The sequence below is a fragment of the Phocoena sinus genome, chromosome 5 (genome assembly GCF_008692025.1).
Source record: "Phocoena sinus isolate mPhoSin1 chromosome 5, mPhoSin1.pri, whole genome shotgun sequence".
Taxonomy (NCBI): Eukaryota; Metazoa; Chordata; class Mammalia; order Artiodactyla; family Phocoenidae; genus Phocoena; species Phocoena sinus.
The window spans coordinates 37,000,985-37,016,729 of record NC_045767.1 but is presented as its reverse complement, the minus strand read 5'-3'; the positions used below and the strand labels follow the sequence as shown (position 1 = coordinate 37,016,729).

The window sequence follows — 15,745 nt, the reverse complement described above, 5'->3', positions numbered from 1 at the left end:
CTTAGGAATGCACGTCCTATTTCCAAGCACCTATCCCCATACCTTAGGTTAGCTATAAAATTGTCCAATGGCCCGTTGGTGGTGCAGAATGCAGCTGTGAAGCCTTCTGGATTATTGTCTGCTTGATCCCACCTTGTGATAAACAGATCCATTGGTTATATGGAGCTGCCTGCCTTGTTTTTCGGTCTCAAGCTGCCTGCTCAGTTCGGTGGGCACTTTTCGTTCCCTCTGACCTCCAACCGTGATCCTAAGTTGAAAACTCTCAGTATTGGTTGTCATGCTTGTGCTCAAGAACACCAAGATCTGGAGTCTTCAATTACCATGTGACCTTGTGTTGAAGCGGGCCCAGAACCATCTCCCAAGAACGGACCTGACTCTGACCACAGAGGCTGGGTGGCACCTTATCACACGAGGTCTCTATCAGGCTTCTTGACTTCCCCACAAGGAGGTCCTCCCAGCCTATCCCTCAGCCAATCAAAGTTGGCATCTTGGGTTATCCATCCTGCATTCCTGCTGGTTAATACAATCCAAACCCAATCTGCAGGTACACTTCATACCGAAAGCTTGATCATCAGCATTTTCCACCATGAAGCATGGAGTACGTTACTAAAATCCTAAATCAAGTCTAAATAAAGTCAACATCTCTGAGCATTCTCCTCTGATCAAACAGATTCGGTCTTTTATGCAATTATTTCAATGGAAAACAGAACTGCACTTTGCTGTTGTGTTTACACAGAAAAGCGTAATCAAATACATTAAAATAACCTGTAATCTCACCACACAGAAAACACATCTATTACAATTTGGCCTATTCAGTTAATTTGTGTGTATGTTTTCAAAAATGAAATCATGCTGTATATATAGTTTTCACCCTGTCCTTCACATGTCAACATTATATTCACAATAGAAAATTATGAAGCTGTCAAAAATTATGTTTTCCAGAAGATATGTGTACCTCTATGTTCACTGCAACACTATTTACAATGGCTAAGATATGGAAGCAACCTAAGTGTCCATCCATAGATGAATGGACAAAGAAGATGTGGTATATATACACAATGGAATATTATTCAGCTGTAAAAAAAGGATGAAATCTTGCATTTGGAGCAACATGGATAGACCTGGAGGGTATTATGCTAGGTGAAGTAAGTCAGACAGAGACAAACAAATACCGTATGGTTTCACTTATATATATGGAATGTAAAAAACAAAACAAACGAACAAACAAGACAGAAACAGACTCATGGATACAGAGAACAAACTGGTGGTTGCTGGGTTGGGTTGGGGGGAAGGGGGGTGGGAGGAGAGTCAAAATAGGTGAAGGGGATTAAGAGATACAAACTTCCAACTATAAAATAAATAAGTTATGGGGATGTAATATACACATAGGGAATATAGTCAGTAATACTGTAACAACTTTGTATGGTGATGGATGGTAACTGGTTTTACTGCAGTGATCATTTCATAATGTATAAAAATATTGAATCACTATGTTGTACACCTGAAACTAATATAATCTTGTATTTAATTGTAACTCAAAAATAAAATAAAATACCTAGACTCTGTAAGGGAAAAAATACTTTTTTCAACAGTTCTTAATGCCATGGGCAAAGGCTAATTGTTTAATTAATCGAAAAAGAATGCAAAAAACAACAACAAAAAAGAAGATCGGGGGTTCTGTCTGTTTTATAATTTTACAAAAGCAGGATATAAATATTATGTTTATGGTGAGGCCTGAGTAAGGCCTGTATTCACTGCATCGTGCAAATGTCAATTCCTGGTCTGGATAATGTGTTGTTATCCTGTGAGATGTTGCCATTGGGGGAAGCTGGGTGATGGGCCATGGAACCTCTGCACTGTTTTTTTCAACTTCTTGTGAGTCTATAATTATTTCAAAATAAAAAGCTGAAAAATATTACCTTCAGTAAAACCTCAATATTAAATATTCAATAGAAATTAAATATTAAAAGACTCAAAAAATGAAGTATAAAAAGATGTCAGGGAAGAAGCCTGTTACGAAGTTAGCGGCTCGTGCCTGAGTGCTGGGAGGACCTCTCAGACGGCAGCACGACAGCCCAGGTGGGCCTTATCCCACTGAGTCTGAGAGGCCAGGTGCCCCCCTGGCCTGCGGGGACTGAGCCTACACACTGCCCTTGGGCCCTTGGCTCACCTCTGCTGGTGACGCTCCAGTAACTTCTGACCCTTGCTCAGGGCCCGTCGCAGGACAGCCGAAACCTGCCTTTCAGAATCTGTCTCCTCCTCCGGCTCGTGCAGAAGCCCAGGCCCCTCACCTGCCCACTGCTGCCGACTCTCCAGGGCCCGCTGCAGCTGGGCCGCCTCCTGACGCGCCAGCTGGTCCTCCAGCTTCCTCTCCAGCTCCTGGAGCTCCTGCACACAGAGGGGCAGGTGATGAGCCCAAGGCAGGTGGGCCGCAGGATAAAATCGGCACGGCGCTGCAAGCCTAGCACCACCTCCTTTTGCTGCCTCCCGGATCTGGCCGTGCCAAACAGCATGACGAGACTGCATCTGGGTCTCTCACACCTCCGTGCCTTTGCACACACTGTACACCCACCTGCAGGGCCTTTCCCCGTTTGCCTGGCCAACTCTGAGTCTTCTTTCAAGGACTGGCTTTAGAAGAACCTCCTCAGGAAAGGGCTCTGTTCTGTGTTGGTCTCAGCCTGTGGACTGTGATGGTACTAGCTGGAGATGCCTGGGGGTCCACACTCCCTGGGGCAGCGCCCACAGGCATTTTCCTGACGGGCTGATGTCAAGGTTGAACCGGCCCTTGTGGTTCTTGTGATTGCAAGACTCAACCTCACAACAACCATCAAGGACCTTGAAAAAACAAGGTTTATTACTCACAGGCCCTGGAGGGTACATGGCACACCCAGGCCACACAGCAGGGTCACAAAGAGAGAGACAACATGGCCCTGGGGCTCTGCCTTTTGGATGGTCAAGGGCGGGGTGCCTAGTGTTTCACTGGTTCACTCTTTGTTGGTGAACTTAAATCATAATGGCAGGAATTAAGGCGCAGGGAGGGCAAAGCAGGGTCACTCAAGAGGTCAGGTATGTAGGTCAACCAGAGCTTTCCAAAAAAGGGAAATTCACGGGTGGGGCAGCCTGACTTTTATCTAGTTGTTTAGTTGGCAACCTGTTTATTTTCAGACGATGTCTTTGAAACGGATGCCTGGACAATCAAAAGCTGAATGTCAGGCACTTATATTACAATCAAAAAAGCTAATTGTCAGGCACTTACTAATGGCTCCCTAAGTCCCCTGGGAGATGCAGACTCCCCCTCCTCAACTGTCCACTCACCATCCCTCGTATTTTCCCATTACAGACTGAATGAATATTTGTGGTCCCTCAAAATCCACATGCTGAATCCCTAATCCCCAGTGGGATGGGGCTTGGAGGTGTGGCCTTTGGGGGTAATTAGGTTTAGATAAAGTTACAAGGATGGGGCCCCCAAGATGGGATTAGTCCCCTTATAGAACGAGGAAGAGACCAGAGCTCCCTGTCTCTGCCATGTGAGGACACAGTGAGAAGGCAGCCATCTGCAAGCCAGGAAGGATTCTTCTCAACAGAAACAGAATCAGCTGGCCCTTTGGTCTTAGACTTCCCAGTCTCCAAAACTGTGAGAAAATAAATGTTTGTTATTTAAGCCCTGCAGTCTATGGTATTTGGATACAGCAGTACGAGCAGATTAGGACAATGCTCCACCTTCTGCTAGAGTGTGAGCTCCTGGGGGGCAGGGCTGCATTTCCATCCCCCGACCTGCAGCACATAGCAGCTGCCTGGCAGCTCCCACCTGTTTCTAAAACACATGGGTTGGGCTTCCCTGTTGGCGCAGTGGTTGGGAGTCCGCCTGCCGATGCGGGGGACGCGGGTTCGTGCCCTGGTCTGAGGGGATCCCGCATGCCCTGGAGCGGCTGGGCCCGTGAGCCATGGCCGCTGGGCCTGCACGCCCGGAGCCTGTGCTCCACAACGGGAGAGGCCACAACAGTGAGAGCCCCGCGTAGCAGAAAAAAAAAAAAAAAAAAAAAAAAAAGTTAAAACACATGGGTTATCAGCACGTATTCTACATGGCGAAAGCTGTGCTGGACCAGCAACCATGGATAACACCTAACACTGACAGTACGCAGGTCAAGCCTGACCCACTCTAAGTGCTCTGTGTTTATTCATCTCATTGAATCCTTATAACAACTGTAAGGAATATCTTATTTTCCCTCTTACAAATGATGCAACTGAGGCAGGGAGACAAAGTAATTTTCCAGGTCATGCAATTCTTAAGTGGCAGAATCAGAATACGGGGCCAGGCCAGCCGGCTCCAGGGTTTGTGTCCTTAACCCCCAGGCTATACTGTCTCTCACTGGCCAAACAGAAGAAATCTGCATTCTGAGGCCACCAGAGTCAGAGAATCTGGGTACAAGAGACTGTCCAGAGACTGCTTAGATGGGTAAGAGAGGGTAGGCAGGAAGGTCCCAAGCCTTGTAAAATGCAGACACACCGAACCTATTATTCACCACCTGGCCAGTGTTCTATGTGGGGTGGAGTGAGGATGGGGCTTAATCGTAAGAGGCCTTGGTTAGGTGTCATCAGGAGATGGTGGCCCTTGGTCCTCCCAAATTTTGTGCAAAACCATCTGCCTGTCTGCAGAGGGGCCAAAGCTCGCATCAAATGCCCAGAAGGGTCTCAAAGTCCCCCAGAGGCTCAGAAACCAAGGCAGAAGAGAAAATGGCCAGACAGGTAAACTGAAATCGTAGTGTGGAGAGCGCGTGGGTTGTGCCATCAGGGCCGTGGAAGCTTTGGAATGCTCTGAGCGTGGGCTACCATCACACTGAGATCTCCAATTATGACCATCCTTCTCGTTGCTGCGTCCCACATTGGAAACATAACCAAACACAGCATTTCCAACAGCACCAATGAGTTTCCCACAGCGTGTTCTGTCAGCATGCCCAGAGCCTGGTCACAGACCAGGCTTCCACTGAGGTGCCAGCCCCCAGCCCACAGTGTGGGGAAGGAAAGGACAGACCCACGCCTGCCAGTGTCCTCAAAACAGGCAGAGCACAGAGAGCTGGCGAGTCACGCTTTGGTTTTCCGAGACCGGGTTAGCCCTGGTTAGGAACAGGAAACAAGGTGGGAACCTGGTATCCTGCAGGTTCTAAGATGCTGATGGGAGGTTCTCCCAGAGGTCAGTTCTCCTCCAAACCCCTGCCACTTAGCACAACTGGAATCCAAGATTCGGTTCTAGAACTGTCTTCCTTAATGCCTACTCTCTTCACTAGAGTTTAGATGCTCAGGTAGGGACCCTGGGACTGTCTTGTTCATCCTTCTCCCCAGCAGGAAGCAGGCACCTGGCTTGCGGAAGGAGTCACAGTAATGAGCACCGTCTTACTATTAGTGATGATAACAGCAATTAGCACGTACCGAACGCCCACCTTGCGCTAGATTGGACTCACGCTATCTTTACGTGAATTAATTTATTTAATCTTCACAAAACAGCACAAGGTAGTCCCATTTTATCGATAAGGTAGCTCAGGCGCAGACGGCGTAAGGAAATCTCCTGAAGTCCCAAGAACCCAAGAGAGGAGTGATTTTAATTTCTCTGACTCTGGGCCCCATCTCTCGCTTCTATTGTCTCTGGAAAGCATTATGTAGGATCTTTTGAATGAATGGATGGTTGGACAGATGGACAAATGATGATGATGATGATGAAGACAGACAGACAGGCAGATAGAGAGACAGTTCCAGGCCTTTTATTGGGCACGAGGGATGCTGGGGTGAATGAGACATGGCCCCCAGACTCTGGAAACTCACGGTTTAGCGTGGGAGACAGTTGTTCAAACACAGTAACAGTGACAGGTAACAGCCCGTCTCTGGGAATCGCGATGGAGAGCTATTTGAGTACAGAGCTGGGAGAGACCAACTCTGTCCAAGGGAATCATGGATGGCTTCACAGAGGAGGCAACATTCGGCTTGTCTAAGAATATGGCGAGGAGTTTGCACGTGGGCAGCAGAAGCATTCTAGGCAGAGGTCCTTCCAAGGAATGGAGGCCTGAATGTGTCTCAAGTGTTCAGGAAGCTGCAAGAAGGTCCAGGGGCTAAAACTCAGAGTCCAAGGGAGGGAGGGGTAGAGGATAAATATTAAAATAGGGAGCTGGGAATGGGCTGTCACTGATCATTTTTATTTTTCAGAAAGGCTCCTCTGGCTACAGTGTGGAGGAGACTGCAGAGGGAAAGAGGAAGGCGGGTGGAAATCAATGTCAGGACAGGAGCCAGGCTTTGCAGGCAGGAGGTGTGGGCTCTGCTTTCCAGCTGTGGGACCCTGGTGAAATGCGTTAACCGTCCTAAGCCTCAACTCCATCTGTAGAATGGGAATAAAATCATCCTGGGGTTGACAGAAAGTTTACACACTTAACACGATGCCTTGGGCTTAACGAGAGCTCAATGAGTGCAAGCTACTCTTGGTGTGATTTTTGGTTTTCAGATTTGTCTGAAGAGTGAAGCTGGACGGCAAAGGTCAGAAGTGAGAAAATTCAGGCAGGATCGACAGACTCGGTGACTGGCAGCAAGTGGGCAGTAAGGCAGAGGGGAGAAGAGAAAGATGTCCAGTCCAGGCTTGGAAAAGTGGATACGCAGCCACTGAAATTGAAATGCAAATACAGTAGGTACAGTTAGTCTGGGGTCACGTTATCTGTATGAGTAAGTCCATCCCATTTAAATTTGCCCATGATTCAGTTATGCCTTTGCCTATGTCCCAGTTTCACAAAATGAGTCTAAATCTTTCATCAAGTGAGGGGAACTTGATATAGTTCTCTTAGGAGTCATTGCTTCCAAAGCATTTCATTTCATGCTTTTTAAAATCCTCCTGAATGTGAAACAGCTTAAAAGCCCGTTCCCAATGGGAAAGTGGTTTTCCCAGAATGATCAGATCGCAGAATGAAAGTCTAATACCAGGAGCAAAATGACAGGTTTGTCTTCCCTCCAAATGCAAATCTTCACTCCAAAAAAACCCCGGCATCGTAACCATCGCTTTACCGGGAATTTAATAACGCAGCACCCTCTGATTTATTATCGGTTGCTTCCAATTCAGGACACATTAACTCTTCTGTTCTAAACACGCTTGAGAATAAGAAAGCTTTGATGTTACTCAAAAGGGCTTTAAGATAAAATTGAAAATGTAAGTGTTGTGCGGCCCATTACTAATGGGAATGAGGGTCGTTGCAAGTGGAAAGGGCCATTCGGTGTCTTAGGGCTTAACTGAGGTGCTTCTCAGAGCATTTATGATGAAGAGATGAACGGGGAACTGAAAGCCAGAGGTTCCTAGTGTCTTATTTTGTTCCTAATTTGTTTGATACATGACCTCGGACCTGCCCTTCCTCTGAAGGCCTCACCTGCTTCACCTATAATTCCTGGCAATGGCCACCTCCATGCCAGTCACCCGGCAGCGATACGTACTGTGGGTTTTGGGTAAACATCCTGCAGGTATTTCCTCCTATTATTAATTTGCTAAGGAGTCTTAAGTTGAATGGGTGCTGAATTCAATAAAATACTTGTTCTGTATATACTGAAATGATCATAGGAGTCATTTCTTTGTTAATCTAATGAATTTTGTACATGAATGTTTTAATGTTAAACCAACCTTACATTCCTGAGAAAAGCTCAGTCCGGTCATGCTGTATTAAATCCTTTTTACAGACGGCTGGATTAGGTCAATATTTTGTTTATGAATTGTACATCTATGCTCAAAGTAAGACAACTGTAATTGTTCTTTCTCGTACTATCCATGTCTGGTTTTGGTGTCAAGGTTATCTGAGCTTCATGAAATGAGGAATATTCCCTATTTTTTTTAACATCAGAAATAATCCTCATATGAGACTGGAAAAACTTGCTACCTTAAGGTTCGGTGGAGCTCACCTGTAAAACTCTCAAGGTAAGATATCTTTGCACGTGTGTCAGAAGATTTCAAAACTACCGAATCAATTTCTTTCATGGTAATAGAACTAGACAGGTTTTTTTTCTAGTTGAACCAATTTTGGTGATCTATAATTTTTCAGAAAATTTTCTGTTTCATTGCAATGTCTAAAGTCATCTACATAAACTTATTGTTCACAGAATTCTCTTATTTTTTAAAACTCTAGGGCATCTATTGTTACGTTGAATTTTATACTTCTGACATTACTTGTCCCTTATCTCTTTTTTAAATGGTCAGTCTTTCTGGATATTTGTATATTTATTAGACTTTGCTCAAAAAATTCAACATTTCACTTTATTGATTCTCTCTACTGTAGTTTTGTTTTTAATTTTATTTATGCTCTCTTCCTTCCCTCTACTTTCTACAGGTTCATTTGTGGTTGTTATCCCCCTAACGTTTTTGTTTTGTTTTGTTTTTTGGTGGTACGCGGGCCTCTCACTGTTGTGGCCTCTCCCGTTGCGGAGCACAGGCTCCGGATGCGCTGGCTCAGCGGCCATGGCTCACGGGCCCAGCCGCTCCGTGGCATGTGGGATCTTCCCGGACCCATGTCCCCTGCATTGGCAGGCGGACTCTCAACCACTGCGCCACCAGGGAAGCCCCCCACTAACTTTTTATATGATTTCAATTGTGAGCCTTTCTTCTTTTTCAATATAAGTTAAGGGCATAAATTTCTCTCTAACAACTGCTTTTTTAGAGAGAAAAAAAAGCAGTTAGAAACGTCGTATCTACATTATTTTTCTGTTCTTTGAATTTTAAAATTTCCATTTCTTTGATTTGAAAATTTCCATTCTTTTGATTTGAAAATTTCCATTTCTTTGAAAATTTGATTTCTTTGATTCATGAATTATTAAGAAGTATGTTTAAAACTTCCAAAGTACGGAAGTTTTAATCTCTTAAAAAAACGGATTTAAACTTAATTGCCCTTTTTCAAAAAGGTGGTCAACAGAGTAATGCATGGTCAATTACTTTTTAACTGTTCTAATACATGCTGAAGAAAAACGTATGTTCGTTAACCGTTAGCTGTGAGATTTTGCATGTGTACATTAAATACAGGTTGTTAAATGTGTGATTCAGTTCATCTGTATCTTCACTGGTGTTTCATTTGATCAACGATCAACCACAGAAGGAGGTGCGCTGAAAGTTCCCACCATGATGAGAGATCTATCAATTTCTCCCTGTTTGTTCAATTTTTCTTTTTGTTGTTTTGGGTCTTTTACTACATACATGCAAGTTGAGAATCTCTCTGTTCTCTGGGTGAATGAAACTTTTAAATCATTTTGGAATTATCTTTAACTTTTTAAATAATTTCATAAATCATTCTTTTATACTCTGTACTGATAATTCAGACATCTACAGTCCCTGGGGATTTTAATCTGCTGGTGTTTTGTTTCTCTTATACACAGGTCCTCTTGTCTTGCGTCTTTATGTGTTCAGTGACTCTTTAAATTTTAACTGAGAACTCATATTTGGCTGAACTTAATCTGTAGAAATCCTGAGGTGCCCGGATTGAGAATATTTTCCTCTGGACAGAATCTGCCTTAGCTTTAGCCATGCACCAGGGCAGGCATCCCACCTGGACCTATTTAAATTTAATTTATCACCTTGGAGATTTCCCGACTGAATGGCTAAAGTATTTTTGGATTCCTATGTCACATTAGCAGAAGCCTTTGATGACAAATTCAGAGGAGACTCACACCCCTCCCCCCCCTCACCCCCTGCCACCAGCAGGGCTGAAGATGGACAGGTTACCCTGGTGGCTGCTTTGACCACAGGTGGCTTTCTCCTCCCTCCTCACTGGGCATTCTGTCTCCTCAGGACATCCCACAGCCCCATCTCCTAGTCCTTCAAATTAATCCCCTATCCCTGGGCGTTCTGGGTTTCACCCTTTGCCCCTAGATTTCAGCCTCTGGATTTGCTCCTATCTCCCTCTATGAGTTCAGCTTCTCCAGGCTATCCTTAGCCCTTGGGGATTTTCCTCATTCTCTTGCAAAGTCACAAAGCATTAAAAAGTATGTTTATTTTTATTTACCCAGCGTTTGGATGTTTTGTGCTGGGATATCAGCAAAGCCTCCCCTTCTTTCCTATCCCTACAAACAGGCGTCACGGTGCAGGGTGCACTATGTTTGCTGCAAAAACAGCTTGGACTCTTCAGGGTCTCATGTTATTTATGACTTCTGTAAAGAAATGACGGGAACCCCCATTAGCAAGATCAACTAGTCCATGAACATGACCCAGGGGTCTGAAGTGAGAAAGGGATACATTTCTGGCTCCTGTCACTCATTAGCTCTGGGACCTCGGAAGGAACTTGACCTGCCACCTGCCCGAACCTCATTTCTTTACTTGAGAATTGAGCACAGAAAAGGTACCGACTTCATGGCATGGTTCGATGATTAATTGGCATAATGTTTGACAAAGCGCGTAACTGCAAAGCAGCATAAAATCGCAACTTATTAATAATCATGCTTAAATGATCATCTTAAGATGCACAATTAAGTAATGAATGGTTAATGCTTAAATGAGAGTACACCCATTTCACAGCTCATTAGTGCTTGCCTGCCACACACGTGACACTCGATAAATGTGAGTTCCCTTTCCTCACTGTAAGTAACTATTATAATAATACATGAAATTCTAAAATTATACATACAGGGACTAAAATTAGTCCTCAAAACCATTACGTCGGTAGCTTTTGTTTTACGAGTATACCTCTCACGCCTTGAAAAAAATGCAGCATGTAGGAATAATTCGAATTTTGAAAATAAAAAATAATCCGTTATTTCACAGCATCTAAGGCGCCATTCATTGAAAGCTACACAGCTATTTTTCATAGTAGTATGAAAGATACAATACTGCTGTTGGCTGCAAGAGGCATCCCAGTTTCCCAGATTTTAAAAATGTTAAAATTCAAAAGGTTTGCTTCCCTGGAGGCAATGAAATAGAGCAGCCTTGGGCTGCAAGGGTGCACCACGCTCCCATGGAAGTTTCCTCACTCAACCCTCTCCAGGACGCTGCAGTGGACACAGGACAGTGGACCACCCGCCTAATGGTGGGAGAAGTGGAGGTGGCCCCCAGAATGAAACACCAAGGTATGTGGTGCGGCCCCCGCGCCTTCCTTCCCAGGTCTGTCACTCACCGGGCTGTGCGACTCCAGGATCTGCGTGCAGGCTGACTTGGTCAGGGTCTCTGACGCACTCAGCTCCTCCAGGAGCAGGTCCTGGATGGTCAGGAGGGCAGTGTACGCCCACAGGGTCTTGGCCATCCTGGCCGCCTTCTGGAACTGCAGGGAGACGAGGGACTCGGCAAAGCGTCCCTCCTGGGCCTCCAGCTGCTGTACCCTCTCGCGAAGCAACTCTCCTCGGACCTGGGAGGGGCCAGCCAGAGAAGCAGAGAGCGGTAAGTGGAGGGACGGCGGAGGACAGAGCACTCGGCTTACAAAAGCACGGTGTATTTATATTCGTGCAGGCAGGCAGCCGGTCATCGATTCGGGATTCTGAAGAAGGTCTCAAGGCTGCAGCGTTGGAATCTCAGTGCGCAGTTTAAGACAGCAAGGGCCTCTCTGCTTATAAAGATGCTGCGGGGCTTTCAGAGTCCAGCTGTTCATTCCACATTTATCACTCTCGGAGGTAAATCGAACTGTGTTGCTCTCCCGGGCAAAATCCTTCAAGCCTCCCATCTTAAAGGATGAAAATTCAGCCTTCCTAACACAGCCCCTAAAGCCCTCCGCTCCCCGATCCCAGCTAAGGTACAGCTGGAAAGGTCTGGTCTGTTCCGCCACGTCCACCCACACACGTGGGACTTCCATTACTCCTGACAGTTCAGGGCCTTGCACACCCTGCTCTTTGTGTCTATCACCCGAGCTCTTCGCTATGATTCAAACATCCCTCATCTTTGTCCTCCTGAAAATCTCCTACTTGTCCTTTGCGTCTCTGGTTCCCAAGGAGCCACTTTGAAGCATCCTCACTCTGCACATCTGTCGCCCCCTTTGTGTTTCTTTTGTCTCTCAAGCTCCTCTCCCCAGCTGGCACCACACTGTTTACCCCACCAGGACAGAGCTCTTCCAGGGGAGGGCCCGACACCCGAGGGGCCCAGCAGCCTCTAGATGAGAGAATCCGTTCATTATACTTGTTCACTCAACTAAGTAGTTCATTCCAGCTTCTCTACATTTTTTCTCTGCTATCACTACCTCTTACACTTTCTCTAGGAAACTTGCTACAGGGAACAACATAGTCTACTGCTTCTCTGATTTCACCACCCGAGCCCCTATAGGCAGGTCCCTGTAAGTGTGCACCCCTCTCCCCTGCACAGGAAGCTAAAGTACAACCCCAAAAGTAGCCTACACAAGCATCATATCTCGATGAAGCCTTTCATTTCATCTTTAAAGGTTTGTGGAATATATTCACAATAGCCAAAGTCAAAGCAACCCAAGGACCCCTCAACAGATGTACGGATAAACAAAATGGGGTCTATCTATACAGTGGAATATTATGTAGCCTTAAAAAGGAAGGAAATTCTAGCACATGCTACAACATGGATGACATTATGCCGAGAGAAATCAACCAGTCACGAAAGGACAAATCCCGTATGATTCCACTTATATGAGTTTCCTAGACTAGTCAAATTCATAGAGTCAGAAAGTAGGATGGTGGTTGCCAAGGGCTGGGGAGAGGAGGGGGTGGGAGTTAGTGCTTCGTGGGGACAGAGTGTCAGTTTGGGAAGATTAAAGTTCTGGAGATGGATGGTGGTGACAGCTGTATACAACGTGAATGTACTTAATGCCACTGAACTGGATACTGAAAAAATGGTTAAGGTGGTACGTTGCATGTTACGTGTATTTTACCACAATAAAAAAAATGGAAAATAAAAAGCTTGTGGAATTTTGTATCCTGCTACGTAACCTATTTTTAAGATTTGTATGTTTATATTCAGAGGTTATAAAGTAGCTGGCACAAGGGAAAATATTTACACGGCATAGAGGCTAGCAGAAGATGGTGGCCCGGGTTCTCCCATGGCCGTGCAATTTTCCTGTGCCCATTGTGTGTCCTTCAGAGGAAGGCAAATCCCAGTTTAAAGAGATCAGATTTCACCTGTGTGATCTGTCCTTCAGGAAAAACTCTGCTGCAGGAAGGAGGTAAAAGTGCCCCAAAGAAGCAAATAGCCCACTTTGGGTATTATTGGCTGGAAAAGAAAACTCTGCTGGGGGACCTGCAAAGGCTTCTTGGAGAGGTGGTGCTTACCACAGGCCATGGAGAAGGAAGGACAACAAGTGAAACCAGTTCTTCAAAGACACGCTGTGGGGACCAGCATATTTGGGTCACAAAGCAGCCCACTAGCAACAGGGATCAGAGGCAATAACACACAGGACTACGGCATGAAAACAGCTTCTCTGGAAGAAGACACTTCATTTCCCTGCTTGAAAGGAAACATGAAGTCTTATTATCAAAAGGATGCTACCAGACCCCAGTCTTTCCCTAGTTTGGAGCACCAGGTGACAGCCACTTGTGACAGTCCGGCGATCTGTTTCCACGGTAATTACGGATCACTGGCCTGCGCCTTCCAGGTGGGCTTTCTTCGAGGGCCAGCAGCTGTACTCAGCGTGTATGGAGGAGCCTGCACAGCTCGTAGAGGTGGTCCAATGTCCTTGCAAGACTGGGCGATGCCCTGTGAGAATGGGGCCCCAAGAGCAGGGTCTGACTGCTTCCTCGTGGGGACACTTGGAAACTGAGTCTCTGAAGTGCTTTACAGATCCTAACAGTCTTCCAGCAAACTCTTTTTTCCCACCGTTATTTTTTTCACAGTAAGTTCACAAACAGAAAATATATTTACACCTTTGTGCATTCATCCAAAAAAATTTAATGAGCACCAAATATGTATCATATAAAGGAATGTGTGACGCACCCGGGAATGGGGACGGGTGCGTCACTAGACAGGTATCTAATCCTGAAAGAGCTCAGAACTGAGGAGGGAAGTAGGCAGCATGGTGAAAGGCACAGGCTCCAGAGCCAGTACTCTAAATTTGTTTGATATTTTTGCACTTTAATTATCTAGATGATGGGGTGGGTGGCAATGTCTTTCCAGGCACAGAAATCAATTTTTCTATCTTAAATTTAAGCACTAATGATGTTTATTTAGCCATGCACATGACTTAGCTTCTCTGAATTCCTAGCTTTGTCTTCTTCACTCGAGGAGTCCACCAGGTTCTGCCTGGTTTCCTTCCCCTGTGCCATGGCCTGGAAGTTCTTTCAGGGCCATACCCAGGACAGTCACAGGGCTCAACTCATTTGTTCCCTGCTTCTCAGGGATCACTTTTGACTGTTGTCCAGTGTTTTAAAAAACACATTATTTCATACATTTTGTTCATTGTTTTTGTTTTGTTTTGTTTTAGGTGAAGGGATAATTTGATGCTTCAATTCCATTATGGCCAGAAGCAAAATAAGTCCCTAGTAAGGTTATTTTGATTATTAAATAATCTACTACTTTGAGAAAACCATAATTCAAAAGGAGTCATGTACCAAAATGTTCATTGCAGCTCTATTTACAATAGCCAGGACATGGAAGCAACCTAAGTGCCCATCGACAGATGAATGGATAAAGAAGATGTGGCACATATATACGATGGAATATTACTCAGCCATAAAAGGAAACGAAATTGAGTTATTTGTAGTGAGGTGGATGGACCTAGAGTCTGTCATACAGAGTGAAGTAAGTCAGAAAGAGAAAAACAAATACCGTATGCTAATACATATACATGGAAACTAAAAAAAAAAAAAATGGTCATGAAGAAGACAGGAATAAAGACACAGACCTACTAGAGAATGGACTTGATGATACGGGGAGGGGGAAGGGTAAGCTAGGACAAAGTGAGAGAGTGGCATGGACATATATACACTACCAAATGTAAAACAGATAGATAGATAGTGGGAAGCAGCCGCCTAGCACAGGGAGGTCAGCTCGGTGCTTTGTGACCACCTGGAGGGGTGGGATAGGGAGGGTGGGAGGGAGGGAGGTGCAACAGGGAAGAGATATGGGGACATATGTATACGTATAACTGATTCACTTTGTTATAAAGCAGAAACTGACACACCATTGTAAAGCAATTATACTCCAATAAAGATGTTAAAAAACAAAAACAACCCTAAAAACAAATACTTGAAAGAAAATAAGTAAATAAATGAATAATCTACTACTTTTCGTTGACTGTAACAGTGCCTGACACACTGAAGTGTTGAATGATGGCTAGCTGTTGTTGTTTATTGTTAGTATTAATTTTATTATTAAAGGTAGAACATGGTTGGTGCCATAAAGGAGGTCCATATATAGCGCTATGATATTTTAGAGGATGGAAGAGGGGGAGGGGTCAGGGAAGGTTGTGAAGATATCAGCTTTTGAACTGGATATTGAAGGATCCAGGCATCAAGGAAGAGGGAACAGCACAACCAAAGGCACTGAGGCAGGAGTGTATGGGGTCCCTATGGGGTTAGTGAGGGGGTGAATTAGACCAAAGCTGAAAGGAAAAGTGGAAGATAAGGACCTAGAGGTCAGACAGAAACCACATTACAGAGACCCTCACTGCCAAGGGGAGGTAGGTAGCCTCTCTCCGGAGGCAACAGAAAGGGCTTTGGCAAGCCTGTTAAAGTTACTAAAAAGGAAAAACATGAGTGACAGGCAGGTGAACAAGAAATGGATGAGAGGTCCCCTCCTTACACACCTGCACGAGCTCATATTTCCACATTTCCTCCATGTGGTTTCAATCTTCCCCAGCCCTGGACAGGT

At 45.1% G+C, this 15,745-nt stretch overlaps 1 protein-coding gene across 3 annotated transcripts in view; it reads right to left on the bottom strand.

Annotated features, from left to right (window-relative positions):
- EVC2 (EvC ciliary complex subunit 2) overlaps positions 1 to 15,745 on the bottom strand; it is a 145,843-nt gene that overhangs the window by 16,096 nt on the left and 114,002 nt on the right. For all 3 annotated transcript variants that reach the window (XM_032632678.1, XM_032632680.1, XM_032632679.1), the window contains 2 exons: positions 11,109 to 11,336; positions 2,171 to 2,388 (listed from right to left, as the gene is read on the bottom strand). In XM_032632678.1, coding sequence (XP_032488569.1) covers positions 2,171 to 2,388; positions 11,109 to 11,336 — 446 coding nt within the window. The remainder of the gene's footprint in view (positions 1 to 2,170; positions 2,389 to 11,108; positions 11,337 to 15,745) is intronic.